Genomic DNA, 16,702 nt, shown 5'->3' on the forward strand with positions numbered 1-16,702 from the left:
CGAACAAAGCCACTTGAACAGGTGGAGTCAGGGAGGCCCAGCACTCCACTCTGTTAGAGTTGCATCCGCAAAGGGACTGCAGCAGATTCGAATGAGCTTCTAACAAGTTTCTTTGCACATTTATAGAAACAGCAACAAAATCAACAAAACAAAAGTTTCAGTTCCTGATGGAAACGGGCCCTCAATGGGGGAGATGCCGCAGAGTGAACTCATCTTCTATTTATCAGCTTGCAAATTCCTGGACACGGCACTTTCTTTTCCACCTGACCAAATGCCCTTATTTCAGACGTAAGTCAGATAAGACCACATGTCCTCTAGAAGTAGGAGGGGCTTTCCTGTACAGCATATGAGAAGCCACAATGCAATTACTGGTTGCCAGTGAGCCTGCTCAGCACACTGAGGTTCAAATTACCAACAGCTGTGGTTTTGTGAACTTGGCTCACAGTAGTATGTTATGGGGGTGTGTGTGTGTGTGTGTGTGTGTTTAGGTGCTTTTTGCTACTAAATGCTTATAAAAACAGGAGTTATGCACTGGTGGTCCTCACTGCATTTGTGTTGTTTGTTTGGGGTCTTTGTTTTTCATTAAATAACTAGTGGCCTGGTGCACTAATTTGTGCACATTGAAAGGAAATTAATTAGAAGAGATATTTTAATATTGCTATTCACCCTTTCTCTACAATGGAAGTGTCAACCAAATTCACGATCAACAATGACAGATGGAAACACATGCATGTGATTGGTGCCAGCAAGAGCTTTATATGTATCGTGCATGTGCAAGTCAACTTAACCTTTTATAGATATAGAATAAACTTGCTTAATTAGACCTGCTTTCTGATTTAGCTAAACTTTTTCCAGCCCAGTGAAGCACCCCAACTTCTCTTTCAGGTAATATCAGCAACACAGCAGTAAATATCAACGTGAAGCAGATTATTATTGTAGATCACACAGGGAGAACAAAGGGTAAAATATTTAACCGCAGCAGTGTTTGACTATATTCTGCGCAGTGAGAAAACCTGAAGTCATTTTCAAGGTCCACCATTTCTTACTCCTTTTCAGTCGGGTCAAGTTTCTAAGCTTTCTAAATCTTAGTTTTCTAGCTAATGAAAAGAAAATAGGATTCCACCGAGTCTCCTATCTACCTACTCCAGGACTTCAGTGAGGATCAAATGAGATGAGGCATGGGAAACGCTTCACAGACATTTGGTTACAGTGTGAAATGTTTCCACCTGGCTAGAAAGCAAGTCATGTTCCTGGGCTGAAGAAATTCCAATGAGGCTAGTTGCTAGGGAGAGGAAGCCAGGTGTTGCTATGTGATGTCATTATCTAGCGCCCACAGCAACCGTTTAGGGCTGGGCTGGGCTGTGGACCACATTTTGCGCCATGGTGTCTCAGTAGCATCGGCTGTGATTTGGTGGGGTGTCGCTCCAGGGTGGTGGTGGGGCCTGTGTCCCAGTGGGGAGAAGCCAAGTGTTGCTTTGTGGGGGCCAGGTCCACGGTGCTGTTTCTCTGTGCGTGTCACAGCAGCTCCTGCGTTGAGCGTCTGCCCCCTGGTGGTCAGTGCACATCATAGTGACCTGTCAGACAGGCGGAGGAGCACTTAGCACATTCGCCTTGTATAAATACAGATTTATGTATATAGATTGGGACATACTGTCTCCAATCACATTGTCCCTCTTGGCTCACATTTCCTGTGGGCTTCGCACAGCTGCTCATCATTTAGTTTTGTGCCTGGCCCAGACGCCACTCCCCTGTTCCATTCCATAAGGAGAGTCATCATGTGGGAATGTTTGTGGTTAAAAGCGTGTCCTTAAATGCTTGTTACCACATGAAAGAAGCCAATGTGAAAAGGTTACGTGCTGTGTGATCCCAACACGTAACGTCCTTTAAAAGGCAGGACGAGGAAGAGAGTAGGACGATCGGGGTGCCCGGGCCGGGGAGGGAGGCAGAGCACGGCTTCTTTGGGCGGTGGAACTGCTGCATGTGCTATCGAGTAGGTGGTTTTGTTGATCGGAGTGATTGCTTCCGAAGAATGAAGCCACAGACCAAAGGTGATAGGCGAAAAGGACGCAAACCTTATTGCAAGCAGACACCACCTCTAGAACCTTAATTCTAAATTCTAAGCCTGGCCCTAGCTGGTTTGGCTCAGTGGATAGAGCATCGGCCTGTGGATTGAGGGTCCCGGGTTCGATTCTGGTCAAGGGCACATGCCCAGTTGTGGGCTCCATCTCCAGTGGGGGGCGTGCAGGAGGCAGACGATCAGTGATTCTCATCATTGATGTTTCTATCTCTCTCCCTCTCCCTTCCTCTCTGAAATCAATAAAAATATATTTAATAAATAAATAAATTCTAAGCCTAAGACTCTGTCCCTCTGGACGGACAGAGGGGCACCTGAGGAGGGTGACCGCCGCTTTGTCTTGAGGCATGAGACCCCCTTTCTGTCGTGGGGCCTTAGCCCTGTACTCAGCTTTCAGGACCCCAACACTGCACTTTTCCTCGTCGGGTCCTCTGTGTGGGTTGGCGTCCCTGTTGATCGATCTTACAGCTCTCCCAGGTGCTGGCAGAGAAAGCCGAAGCTTCCGCCTCCCACTCCTCAGGTCAGGGCTACTGTTGGCCTAACTCAGTGGTCGGCAAACTCCTTAGTCAACAGAGCCAACTATCAACAGTACAACGATTGAAATTTCTTTGGAGAGCCAAATTTTTTAAACTTAAACTTCTTCTAACGCCACTTCTTCAAAATAGACTCGCCCAGGCCGTGGTATTTTGTGGAAGAGCCACACTCAAGGGGCCAAAGAGCCGCATGTGGCTCGCGAGCCGCGGTTTGCCGACCACTGGCGTAACTCATGGTCACTTTAATTGCTCAGGCCAGAGATGCCCTGTCTGTCCTCGGTTTATGGCTGTGTTAATCGCTTAGGCCAGATGGGTTTCTATCTGCCTGTGGCATTTCTCTGTCCTCTGTCCAAGTAAGATAAACACCGTGGCGCCTTCAAGTCTCATTCCTTCCCATGGGCCATCTTCATTCCTAAAACTCCCTAAACCTGCCTACTCTACCCCTAAAACTGCTCTCACTATAACAATGGCCCGTGTCACTGCGTTAGTCCAGACCCACGGATGCCTAGCAGCAGCGGGAGGGAGCCGTGAACCGTGCCCCGGGGTGGTGGTGACGCCTCGTGCAGGATCACCGATGGTTAGGTGTGCACCGCTCTGGTGGGGGATGTGATCGTGGGGAGGCCATGCCTGGGGGGCAGGGGGTGCTTGGCAACTCTGTCCTTTCTGTTCAGCTTTGCTGTGAACCTAAAACTGTTCTTAAAAAGAAAGACTTTTTAAAAAGTGGGTTCTGATGTACATGAATATGCATAGCAGCAGCATTCATAACAGGCAAAGAAAGGAGACGCCCCACTGTCCATCCGGTGATGAGTGGAAAGTAGCACGAGGTCTGTGGTGCAGTGGGGTCTTTTGGTGATAAATACGAATGAAGCACTGGCACCTGCCACCACGCAGGGTCCCTGACAGCACGGGTGAGGGAAGAAGCCAGCCACACGGCCCCCGTGCCCTGTGATTCCATTGCTGGGAAATGCCCGGAGTAAGACACTGCAGGGCTAGAAGCTGGGTGAGTGGCGCCTAGATTGGAGGCGTGCAGGGCAGAGGGGGCGTGAGTCGAAGATTGATCATGGTGATGGATGTACAATTCTGCGATATACTGGAAGCCATTGAGTTGTACACTCTGCCCAGGCGAACTGTACGGGGATTTTAGCTCAGTAACACTGAGTCGAAGAGGCTCTGAGCCGCGTGCTGACCTTGCATTCTCCCTGCAGGTACCGGTGGGCGTTTGTGCCCGAAGTGGACACGGAGGGCCCCGCCCTCCTGGCAGAGCTGGAGGAGGGTCAGCAGGAGTGCACACCCCACACTGTGCGGATTCTGGAACTTCTCAAGTTAAAATATGGGGTGGGTGTTTTCCTTTCCGAAATGTCTACTCGTGGAGACGGGAGAAGGGCTGAGGGAAGTGTGTCCGTACACCACCTGGTTTTAGCCACTTGGAATCATTTTCAAAATGTGTCTGAGTATGAAAACTTGGAGATGGCTCCAAATTCCATCTTTAGTTTTCATTTGTATGTCACTCTCCCGTCCCAGCTGCTCAGAGGCCAGGCCCCCTGGCTAACGCCGTCATGTGGACGCACTTTGTTACTTAGCGGAAGGGCAGGGCCTCCCGTGGGCGGGGCTTTGGGTGGACCCTGGTGGGGAGGTCGCCCGAAGACCAGCCTTTGCGTGTCTGCAGCTGCCCTGGGAGCCGACCTGAGGTGCGCGGAGAACCGTCTCTTGGGACTGGCTGCCGCATGCACGCACTTGGATCTCTGGCCCTCAGCTGAGATGTGTCATTTACATGGTCTTTTCCTTTGTGTTTGTTTTTGCCAGGAAATCAGCAGCTCTGATGAGATCACCGTGAAGAGTGGATTCCCTCTTCTGCGCCAGCACTCTGTGTCCAGCCTGCGGCAGCTGATGCCCTTCTTCAGGACGCTGAACTGTGCTTTTAAAGCCCAGAGCAAGCCCGCGGACGCCCGAGAACCTCCCCTCGTGGGGGGCCCTGTCACGGACAGCCCGAGGGTCTTGAAACAGCTGGAGGGGTGTGTGGAGGGCGATTTTCTGGAGCATCTGGAATGTTAACCTCCGAGACCGCTGGTCCCGTCCCTTTCCCGAGCCTCCAGCGGAAGCGGCAGACTCTGCGCAGGGAGCGGCCAGGCAGGCTCTGCAGACACACTAGTTCCACTGGGACGCGGACTTCAGGTCATTTCCTGCTGAGCAACAAGTCCCACCTCCCCAAAGGCCTTGTAATATATGTGGATTGAATTACACGTTTCTTCCTCAATTTATGTAAAGAAAATAAAGTTAATATATCAGCTAACAATCGCACAAAATCTCTAAGTTGAAGTATGAAGAGTCATTCTCTTTGTCAGCGTAGACACATGGGTGTGCCTAGCCTGTTTCTCTAAAAACTAACTGGTTGAATATTATTTTTAACTTTTTACATACATTCCTTTAAAGTATCTATTTTAGTGCCACATTTTAGAACTAAAATGTATTTTCTGAAAACAATAATTGCCCATTCAGCAGTGGGTGCTGAGGAGGCCATCTGAGTGTATTTAACTCCTGCCATTAAAATCGCGTTTGCACCGTTCAGCTGCCTGAGAAATGCCTAGTTTTCAGCTCTCACAGCTGTCACCTTAGGTATGTTCCACAGTGACCTTGCCAGCACGTTCCAGTTAACAGGCCAATCAGCGTGGTCACGGAGCCTCTGGGGCCCCAAACAGCTCTCAGGGAAACTCCCTCTCAGACTCTTCCCTCCCCCTCACTCCTTCCGGGGCCTCTGCCCCGTGCACACCTCGCTGCTCATTAAAGTGACCCCTCCCCAGGCACAGACCCCCCAGCCTGGCAGCATGTCACCCACGGTCTCCAAGCCTGTGTGTCTTCTGCCAACCCCCGCCCCCCCGCCCCGTGGAGTCCTGGCTGGGCGCCCCTCTGCTGCGGCTGGCCTCCCAGACCTGCCTGTGTCGCGCCCGTGTCAGGCGGGAGCGAGGAGTCCCTCCCCTGGCCCAGCGCCGCCTGCTGTCCTATCCTGTCCTCCCCGCAGACGGGTTGGGGCCTGACGAACGATGGTGAAGTTTCTCCTAACTTCCCGCTACTTCCTAGTTGGTGTGCAGGGCAGCACTTCGTGTCATTAGTCCCAACAGAGGATCTGGGGAGCACAGAGCCACATGGTTCCCCAAATAAGGGCTAGAAATGAGCACCCAAAGGTGCCACTAGACATCATCCTATATAACAAAAGCCTAATAGGCAAATTGTCCCCTCGGGCAGTCGTTCTACCAGGAGTTTGCGTGGGAGACCAGGGGGTTCGACAGCTCGCTATGATGTGCACTGACCACTAGGGGGTGGCGTGGAACATGGTGGGCCTCAGCAATGCGGTGCTGGCAGTGGACAGCAGTGGAGGTGCTGCCAGCCCTGATGGGCCCCAACTAGAGTGGGACCTCGGCAGGATGGTGGAGCAGGAAAGTGGGCAGTGCCAGGTCAAGGTGAGGTGCCAGGTGGGGCTCCAGGGCTGTGAGGCTGGGAGTGCAATTTGGGGCTGTGAGCCTGGGGACACAAGCTGGGGTCCAATCCCCGCAGGCCACCCCGAGGGACCCCACCCATGCACAAATTCGTGCACCAGGCCTCTAGTGACAGTTATACAAACAGGTGTTAGAAATCACATGGGAATTGTTTTTGGGTGTCGGGATAACTTTGAAAACGTTTGCAAGTTTGGCTACTACAATTTTAAGTATTAAAGTATAGAATTATAAATCCTCTGTAACATACTATGCATTACCTATAATCCAGGTTTTGAGGAGATAACTATGTGCTCATTAATAGTTAACATTTAGCCGAAACCGGTTTGGCTCAGTGGATAGAGCGTCGGCCTGCAGACTGAAGGGTCCAGGGTTCGATTCCCGTCAAGGGCATGTACCTTAGTTGCGGGCACATCCCCAGTAGGAGGTGTGCAGGAGGAGGCTGATCGATGTTTCTTTCTCATTGATGTTTCTAGCTCTCTATCCCTCTCCCTTCCTCTCTGTAAAAAATCAATAAAATATATTTTAAAAAAATAGTTAATAATTAGGTAGGTATACATGTTCCATCTGTCAAAATTTACAACAAAACTAATCGCTTATGAGTGGATAAAAAAGCTGTGGTACATTTATACCATGGAATACTATGCAGCAGTAAAAAAAATAGAATCTCTTACCCTTTGAAACAGCATGGAGGGACCTGGAGAGGACCATGCTGAGTGAAATAAGTCAGTTGGAGGAAGACAAGTATCACATGATGGCATTCATATGTGGAATCTAAGTAACAAAATACACTGATGATCCGGAGGCATGGAAGCATGGAACAGGGTGCGGAATCTCAGAAGGAAGGGGGGGAGGGTGGGTGCCAAAGACCTTGGATGCATATGTGCATCACCCATGGACGCAGACAATAGGGTGCTGAAGGCCTGGGGGCAGGGAGGGAGTAAGGGCCGGCTGGAGCGGGTCGATGAGGGAAAAAAGGGGACGTGTAATACTTCCAACAACAAAGATTAATTTTAAAAAACCTAATTGCTTATTTATAGCATCAGTAGCTATGATGCCATGAAAGGTAGTGCTTATATCTGTATTTAGATTTACAAATTTTGTTTTTCTTTTTTTTTTCTCCAGTATCTAAAACAACTTAATGGTCTCTGATAATACCATATATTATTTAATCCTTACTTATTTAAGATAAATCTTTTTTGTTATTTACGTATATTTTTTTATTTTTTGCTCAACAGCTTTTATTTATACTGTATATTTTTATTGATTTCAGAGAGGAAGGGAGAGGGAGAGAGAGATAGAAACATCAATGATGAGAGAGAATCATTAATCAGCTGCCTCCCACACACCACACACTGGGGATCAAGCCCACAACCCGGACATGTGCCCTGACGGAATTGAATCGTGACCTCAAGGTTCATAGGCCAACGCTCAACCACTGAACCACACCAGCTGGGCTTTTCAGAGAAATCTTACAGGGTAGGGCGAGGATTCAACAACACACCCCTGTTTCTCATAGAACACAAAAAGTCTTACAGTCTGGCCAGTTTGGCTCCGTGGATAGAGCGTCGGCCTGCGGACTGAAGGGTCCCTGGTTGGAGTCTGGTCAAGGGCACATGCTGGGGTTGCAGGCTCGATCCCCAGTAGGGGGTGTGCAGGAAGCAGCCGAGCAATGATTCTCTCATCTGTGATGTTTCTATCTCTCTCCCCCTCTCCCTTCCTCTCTGAAATCAATAAAAATATATATTTAAAGAAAGAAAAAGTCTTACAAATGCAGAGTACATTCAATCTCTTCTTTTATCAGTGTGCACTACAGTAGTTGAGGATATAGGCTCCGTCGTCAACTGGCCTGGGTTTGACAATCAGCTTCCCCACATACAAGCCTGGGAACATACTTTGTGTCTCAGTTTTCTCATCTGTAAAGTGGGAATGTCAATGGAAACCACCTCTTCAAGTTGTAGCAACCACCATCTCTGCCACCTCTGTGTTTTATATAAACAGGCATTTTGTTTTTGTGGTTGTAGTTAATCCTGACCTTACGATATTTTTCCACTGATTTTTTAGAGAGAGTGAAAGGGGGAAGTGAGAGAGATGTGAGAGAGACACATTGATTGGTTGTCTCCTGAACACGTCCATATCGGGGTCAGGGATTGATTCTGCAACCCAGGTACATGCCCCTGACCAGGGATCGAACACTCAGGCGATGCTCTGACCACTGAGCACACCGGCCAGGGCTATAGGAACAGTTTGATCGTGCACCCATCAGTAAAAATGAAGCCTGTGCCCACCCCCAGTGTCCATAAGCCTACGTGGTACAGTAACTGACCTCAGTCCCAACAGACACTGTATATTTTATAAAAGAGGAAATCGGTATTTTTTTAAAATATATTTTATTGATTTTTTTACAGAGAGGAAGAGAGTTAGAAACATCCATCAGCTGCCTCCTGCACACCTACTATTGGGGATGTGCCCGCAACCAAGGTACCTGCCCTTGACGGGAATCGAACCTGGGACCTTTCAGTCCGCAGGCCAACGCTCTATCCACTGAGCCAAACCGGTTTCGGCAGAAATTGGTATTTTTACCTGAAGACAAACTATATTGTGTATGTCACAAGAGGAAATGGAGGAAGCTAGGAGGAAAAGGGAATTCAAGGCTCTGATAGCATCTTCTTCCTCCCTCCGAGCGCCCTCTGCACCCGCCTGGGAGATGACAGCTCCTCCCCGGCTCCTCCCAGGGAGTGGGTGCCCCTGCCACCCAGCACCCCGGGGCCGCTGCCCTGAGGCCCGCAGGGAGGCAGGACAGGGCATCGCCGGGTGGCCCCCGCCCAGGGACACCGCTGTTCTCCCGGCTGCAGGGCGCGCGGGAGTGCCCCCCGGTGTGGTGGGAAGGTGCCTGTCACTGGGTGCTCTCCGGGCTCCGCCTGGGCGCTGCTGGGTCACGTGCCTGGCCTTCTCTCTGACCCCACCCTTGGGAGGTGCGGACTGAGCCCCAGAGCCAGGAAACGAAACCTGTCAGCCCGGTGCTGAGGAAGTCACACAGGAAACCTCAGAAGCTGTGTGTGTGTGTGTGGGGTGGGGGGTGGGGGGGTACTGCCTGGAGGACAGTCCTGGCTTCCCGCAAAGTCCCCGCGCTGAGGGCCACAGCAAGGGGTGGCCGGTGGCTCCCCACGCGAGGGAGGCGTGTGTGCAGGAGAACAGCCTGTCTCCCAGGATGTGCGTGCTGTGCCAGTTCACTCAGGAGGAGGATCGGCGAGGTTTGTGGAAAGAGGTGATGGGGTTTCAAACGAGGACCTGGGAGACCGGACAGAACGCTGTGCCATCGGCCTGCCATGCTCTGATGCAGGACAGAGCCTGCCACCAGCCACTGTTCGCCGTTCAGCGGCTCGGCTGGCGGAGCGTCAGCCCGTCACAAAGGTCACCGTGTGGGTTCCCGGCGGGGCAGGTCCGGGCACCTCCCCGGGCGGTGGTGCGGTCCTGGTCGGGCGAGAACAGGAGGCCACTGACGAATGTTTCTCTCTCACCCCCTCTCTTTACCTTCCTCTTTCTCAAATCAGTTTTTTACAAAAACATTAAAAAAAAAAAAAAAAGAAGAAGAAGAAGAAGATCCTTGAAGACAGCACTACCACAGGAGTAAAGCCCAGGAGCTAAAAGGAAGAGGACAATTAAAGGTCATACGCTGTAACTTCTAAGATACTCTATACACTTAAGGCAATCCCCCAAGAAATAACATTCGGAATTTGGGAACGACATAAACTCATTTAAAAATGTTCCAGGAACAATAGGCAAAAGTAGCCAGAAACTTTCTAAAGGAGAAGAGTAATGAGAGAACTCACCTGGGCAGATCTTTAAACACCTCATGGAGCTGAAATCCTTGGTGTCGGTGCAGGAACAGAGAGGAGGCCGATGCGGCGAAACAGAAAGTCCACCTGTAGTGGACATAAAGGGACAGAGCAAGCTGGTGTACAATAAGAGGGACACGTTAAATCCAAAGGGGGAGGAAAAGTGGCGTATTCAATAAATAATGTTAGGATAACTGGGCAATGAAAGGGAAAAAAGTTAGATTCATACCTCACATCTTTCACCAAAATAAATCCCAAACAGATAAAAAATACTGGAAGGAATCAAGAGAAAATATTTACACAAGCAAAGAATGAGGATGATCTTTCATACATAAATATTAATTCCAGAAGTCATAAGAGAAAGTTTTATAGTTTTGACTATATAAAATTTTCTTTTTAAAATTCTGCATAACAGAAATCATCATAAACAAAGTAAAAGACAAATGGCAAACTGAGAAAAAATATCTGAGACTCATATTACCAAGGTCTAGTTTCTCCAATACTTAACTCCTATCGAAAGAAAAAAACTGCAAAAGAAAGGGACAAAAGATATGTACAGGGAGTACACATATACACACACCCACACGCACACAACATGTGGCTTTTACACATGTGAAAAGATGCCCAACCTTACAACATGACGATAAAAATTAAAATTGCTCTGAGATATTATCCACTGACTCTTTCAGCATCTGTCAGTCATAGGAGAAAGCAGGATCCCCCCTGCATGGCTACAGGGAATACACTAAACTGGTACACGCTATGTGGAGGAAATGTGGCAATTACTATCAGAACTATGAGTGGATATCTCTTTTGACCCAACAATTCTACCTTCAGGAATGAATCTGATATACCTACTGTCGGGTCCGAGCCCCTGTGCCGGGGGCTGGACCTCCTGGGACGCCAGGTATTCGACGGAGAAGCCATGAGAAGTTGTGGGTATAAGAGAGTCTTTACTGTAGGAGCCAATGGCCATGGAGCCATTACTACAATGGGAGCTACTAAAAGCCGTTCTTCCTAGCAAAGTCCCCTCCGGCAGCGGGCACCGGCACACCGGCTAGGTATCAGTACACCTGGCCCACGGAGGAGCAGCTAGCCTCCAACATGGGGGCCCTCCACGAGCCCTCAGAGGAGCTACAGCCTCACTGAGCAGCCACCTCCCAGCGAGCTGCCTGCTGGTCAGTAACATCTATCATAATAAAAGCATAATATGCTAATTAGACCAGACATCCTTCCAGGTGACCTTCTGGACGAAGCCACCGAGGCGGGGGCCAAGGCAGAGGCGGCCACCATGGCGTGGCCAAGCCCCTTGCACAAATTCCGTGCATCGGTCCTCTGGTACTGTAATACTAACTGAGAGAAAAGAGGCTTCTAGCCAAAAGTGACCTCTGTCCTTTGGGTGATAGAAGGGCAGCTGGCGCAGCCCGCACGCAGGGAGATCGCTGTGTCCTTGCTCCTTGCCCCCGAGTGTCGCCTCTTGGCCTTGAACACTCCCGATTAGGATTCCCGCGCCCGACGTGGCCTTGACCATCCTTTGCACTCTAGACAGGGTCCCCCCATGTACGTGCAAAATGATGTATGCACAAGTGACTCATCGGAGCATTATTGATCAGAGCCAACGTTGGAGACTCCCTGTGTCCACAGTAGGAGATGGGCTCAGTAACTGACATCAACACAATGGAATGTGAGGGAGCTCTTTCCGGAAGGTTCTCCGAGATACACTGTTCAATGTAAGAGGAGATGCGTAACTACAGGTTTGTGAAAGCGACCCAGTAGTGTACAGAAGCAATGGCTAAGCCTCCCTGCAGGGAGTCACAGCTTTGGCTGTGGATCCTCTGTCTCCTTTACTGACTATAAGGAAATAAAACTACCTGTTGACAACCATGTCTCCTTTTTGTTATATATATATATTTTATTGATTTTTTACAGAGAGGAAGTGAGAGGGATAGTGAGTTAGAAACATGGATGAGAGAGAAACATCCATCAGCTGCCTCTTGCACATCCCCTACTGGGGATGTGCCCGCAACCAAGGTACATGCCCTTGACCGGAATCAAACCTGGGACCTTTCAGTCCGCAGGCCAACGCTCTATCCACTGAGCCAAACCGGTTTCGGCCATGTCTCCTTTTTGGATAGAACACCCCAAGCAAACCCCTTAAATGTGGTAACTATTTCACATTGTGTTTGATTTTTATTTATTATTTTTTAACACGGGGTGGGCTGGAGAGAGGCTGGAGAGAGGGGGAAAGGTACAGGTCCCCTGGGTCTTTGGGGGCAAGAGAGAGGGGGAGGGGGCAGGAGTCTGGAAGGAAATGATGTGGGGAGGGGAGGGGCCACATTGTGCTTGATTTAGACCGGTCAGATTTTATTTTCTCTGACCAATATTTTATTTTTTAATTAATTAATTAATTGTCTCACCCTTATTTTAACCTTCGTACAGAATTTTTGAATTCCTCTCTCCTTGCTTTAGTGGGTTTGGGCTGCTATAATAAAAATATTATAGCTACTGGGTAGCTTGCAGCACACATTCATTTCTCAGCGCTCTGGAAGCTGGGAAGCCCAAGATCAAAGCCCCGTCCTGGCCCTTGCTGCTGTGTCTTCCTGGCAGGAGGGTTGTGGGACCTCAGCAGGGACCCCTTTATACAGGGCACTGATCCTGTCATGTGCATTTGGGGAGGGGCATTCACGCAGCACTCCCCAAACAAGATAGTTTTGAATCACAATAAAATCACATCAAACTCAGCTTTGACATTTTAAAAAATAAAGGTTTCCAAGTAAACATGAGTTTGTCTGATACAAGCTTTTTAAAAAAATATATATTTTATTGATTTTTTACAGAGAGGAAGGGAGGATAGAGAGTTAGAAACATCGATGAGAGTGAAACACTGATCAGCTGCCTCCTGCACACCCCCCACTGGGGATGTGCCCACAACCAAGGTACATGCCCTTGACCGGAATCGAACCTGGGACCCTTGAGTCTGCAGGCCGACGCTCTATCCACTGAGCAAAACGGGTTAGGGCTGATACAAGCTCTTATACCAACCTACTGTAAGTTTAGCCTGTACACGTCTGCCTCACATTTCATCCATAGGAGTGAGCCTTGAGAATGCAGAATTCTAGTTTCCTCAATTGTGTTTTTTTTAAAGGGGAGTGTGCTTTCGAGATGAGATGAGATTGGCCTAGATCAGAGTTCTGCTGAGACTCACCAGATTGACTTCACCTCTCACTAACGGGGCACAACTTATTTCACAAACACAACCGTGACGTCCTGGAACGTCTCCGTTTCGGTCACCACGGCTCCCTGAGCGCCTGACTGCCAGGCAGGACAGGCACGAGTCTCACGTGGAATAGTGCCGTTGTCAGCGGTGTTGTGGGCTCTGGTTCTGGACTTGGCGCAGGAAAGATTTCACAAGGCGAGTCCTGGTGATTCTGAGAGTGCGTTCCCTAAAGCGGGACGGGGAAGCAGAGGGAGGGCTGAAGGTGGAAGAGGCAGGATCACACCCACGGGAGGGAGCCTGGGCTGGCTGCCTCGGCCCTTTGGAAAGAAAGGCACACAGGCCAAGGGAGGGGACTGGGCTGCTGGACTCACCAACTCAAAGGGCCCCTGGGGAAAGAACAGATAAGGGCCCAAGGAGGGACAGAAGGTGGGGGAGGGGCAGGCATGGGAGAGAGAGGGGGAGGGAGAGGGAAAGGGAGAGAGAGAGGAAGAGAGAGAGGAAGAGAGAGGGAGGGAGAGGGGGGAGAGAGAGAGGAAGAGAGGAAGGGAGGGAGAGGGGAAGAGATAGAGGGAGAGAGAGAGAGGGAGGGAGGAAGAAGGAGGGAGAGAGAGAGTACACGCGGCGCCCTGGTCCCTCTGTCTGTAGGATTTTAGGTTTTCTAAAGGCAGGAATTTTAGGGGAGGTCTCAGGGGAGGATCTTTTTAAAAAATTTTGCTGTTGTTGTTAATCCTCACCCAATGTTTTTTCATTGATTTTTTTTTTTTTAGAGTGGAAGGGACAGGGAGACAGAAATATCGATGTGAGAGAGACACAGCCTGCAACTGAGGTCCCTGCCCTTGACCGGAATCAAACTCCAGACCCTTCAGTCTGCGGGCCAGCGCTCTATCCACTGAGCCAAACCAGCCAGAGCTTAGGGGAAGATCTTAATGGAATATTCATCAGCTTCCCAAGGGTGTCCTTTTGGGGTCACGGGGTCATGGTGCTAGGGTAGGGCCATTGGTCATTGCATCGCCCTGAGGCCAGCCATGGTGCTGCTTTCATCTGGTTCTGCAGCTTTTCTGGGCCTGGAGCTGAGGCCTAGATGTTATCTCTAGTTTGACCAGAACTCTGTCTCTGTGGTCAATGGACCTGAGTCTTTGTTCCTAAGATCACTTGATGCTGGTTAGAAAAACCTCAGGGTCCTGAGGGCTTCATGCTTAAAGGGTGCTCATTCGGGGGAGAAGGAGCAGGGTGCGGAGAAGGAGCAGGGTGCATCAGGGGCAGCTGAGGCCAGTTGGTCCGGCTGTCTGTCCCAGTTCCCCATTCCACCTGCCAAAGATTTTCCTGGCTTCTTACTATCCTGCCTCCCAGCTCCTTTTTTTTTTTTTTTTAATTTCTAAGATTTTAAAATTGAGTTTTAGAGAGAGAGGAGGGGAGAGGGAGAGAAACACCAATGGGCTAAAACATCAATGGGCTGCCTCCTACAGCCCCCCCCCCCCCCCTCACACACACACACACTGGGAATCAAGCCCACAATCTGGGCGTGTGCCCTGGCCAGGAACTGAACTGAAAACCCTTCGATGCATGGGATGATGCCCGCCATCTGCACCTCACTGGCCAGGACCTGGCTCACAATCTTTTTCTTTTTTCTAAAAATATTTTTATTGATTTCAGAGAGGAAGGGAAGGGGACAGAGAGACAGAAACATCAATGATGAGAGAGAACCATCGATAGGCTGCCTCCTGTCCGCCCCCTACTGGGTGGGGGGGCGGATCAAGCCTGCAACCCAGGCATGTGTCCCTGTCCGGAATCGAACCCTGGACCCTTCAGTCCACAGGCCGACGCTCTATCCATTGAGCCAAACCAGCCAGGGCCTGGCTCACAATCTTGAAGCTGGACGAAACCTGGTAAAGTACTGAGTCCAGAGCATTTCAAATAGGATGAACAAGCACTCTTACTCACATGACTCATATTACGTCATTTACCCAAATCTCAGTGGTTTTAGGGTGACAACAGGACACAGGTGTTTTAGGTTTTTTTTTTTTTTTTTTTTTTTTTTTTAACATTTCCTCATTTATTTATTAACTAGAGGCCCGATGCACAACATTCGTGCAAGAGTAGGCCTTCCTTCTCCTGGCTGCCGGCACCGGCTTCCCTCGCAGCCCTGGCTTCGTCCCGAAGGATGTCCGGTCTAATTAGCATATTACGTTTTTATTATTATAGATTAAAAAAGGTTTCAGTCCTTACAAGCCTCAAAGTTGACACCACATAACGGTGCTTGAGTGAAAGGACTTGAGGCAGGATAGTCAGAAGGCGGGAAAATCCCTGGGCAAGTAGGATGGGGAAACTGAGACAGGAAAATTAAACAAGGCCAAACAGTTTGGGCAGTGTGCAGCCGGCTTGTGAATCCCCAGACTGTGCCTTCCCCAAGTAAGGACACTTGAGAGCAAGGGTTAACTCCTCTCCTCCCTAACCGGAGAATACATAGCTCAACTCACCCTGGCCTGGGAGAACAGAGAATGAAGACCCCATTAATACCATTTGTGCCAGCTAAACCCAAGGACAAATCACTTGGGGGATGTGAAGGCAGGAAAGGGGGGAAAGGGGCAAGAAGGGGAGCTTTATCTCACCCACTAAACAGAGATGTCAGCCGCCTTAGGACTTGCCAAACATGAAGACCAGGTGTGTGTACAAACACTCCAAGATAAGCCACAGCAATGTGGAAGGGGACTTTGAAACCTAGTCTGCTTACCCAAGATCTCAGGCAGGGAAACTGAAACTGAAACCTAGAGGGAGAGAGGTATAAAACCCCTGACCCTCCACCCGGTGTGTGCTCAGGTAGTTGAGTTGCCTGCTTATGCTATAGGCCAAGGGTACCCTATATAATGAAAGAGTCGTATGCAAATTGTCCCCTTGACCAGTTCGACCAGTGGGTGGGGCCAGCCGGGGGAAGGGAGGGAGCTCAGCAGTTAGGGACCCTACCAGTGCACGAATTTCATGCACTGGGCCTCTAGTTTTGAATAAAGTTGCTTGCTTTGCTTCAAGGCTGCTGTTTGCCACGCCTCTGAAATCTTTCTTATGAGATTGACAGGAGCGGGGAGGAGACCGCAACCCCTGGGTCTCAGGGGGCTGCCCCGGGACAGGCTCAACAGGCGTGCACGCAGGCAAGGGCTCTTATCAGGGAGAAGGATGATCATTTTCAGGGTGAATCCAAAAAGGTGCAAAGTCTCCATTTCGTGAATAAGCTTTCAAATCACGTGGACACCGGTGGGCGCGGGATGGCTTTTCTCCGCGCAATTCAAGTCTGGCAGGTCCAGGCCTGGGGTGTATCTCTGTGGGCCACCAGCGCCCATGGCGCCGGGCTTCAAACGCAGGACCCTCCGGCCTCCAGGTCCGGTGAACGCCGTGACTCCCCGGCCCCGAGCCCTGACCGCGGACTTCGCCCGCTGCCTTCCCCCGCCCGCCCGTTTGTCTTTCCCACACCCAGCGCGCCGCTGCCCGCAGGCGGAAGTGCGTGGGCGGGGCATCCGCCGCCCGCCCCGGAAGTGGGCGGGACCGCGCGCGCCCACTGC

General features: G+C 50.2%; 1 protein-coding gene across 5 annotated transcripts in view; it reads left to right on the forward strand.

The window, feature by feature from the left end:
• Positions 1 to 5,154, forward strand: part of DOP1B (DOP1 leucine zipper like protein B) — a 64,673-nt gene extending 59,519 nt beyond the window's left edge. For 4 of the 5 annotated variants that reach the window (XM_079766655.1, XM_079766657.1, XM_079766656.1 and 1 more), the window contains exons 35-37: positions 127 to 288; positions 3,813 to 3,942; positions 4,411 to 5,154. In XM_079766655.1, the coding sequence (XP_079622781.1) occupies positions 127 to 288; positions 3,813 to 3,942; positions 4,411 to 4,659 (541 nt within the window). In that variant the 3' untranslated portion in view covers positions 4,660 to 5,154. Of the gene's footprint in view, positions 1 to 126; positions 289 to 3,812; positions 3,943 to 4,410 lie in introns of those variants that run through there. The other variant, XR_013813320.1, reaches the window with a different exon arrangement.
• Positions 5,155 to 16,702: the final 11,548 nt, after the last annotated feature.

The sequence above is a fragment of the Cnephaeus nilssonii genome, assembly GCF_951640355.1.
Source record: "Cnephaeus nilssonii genome assembly, chromosome: 3".
NCBI lineage: Eukaryota > Metazoa > Chordata > Mammalia > Chiroptera > Vespertilionidae > Cnephaeus > Cnephaeus nilssonii.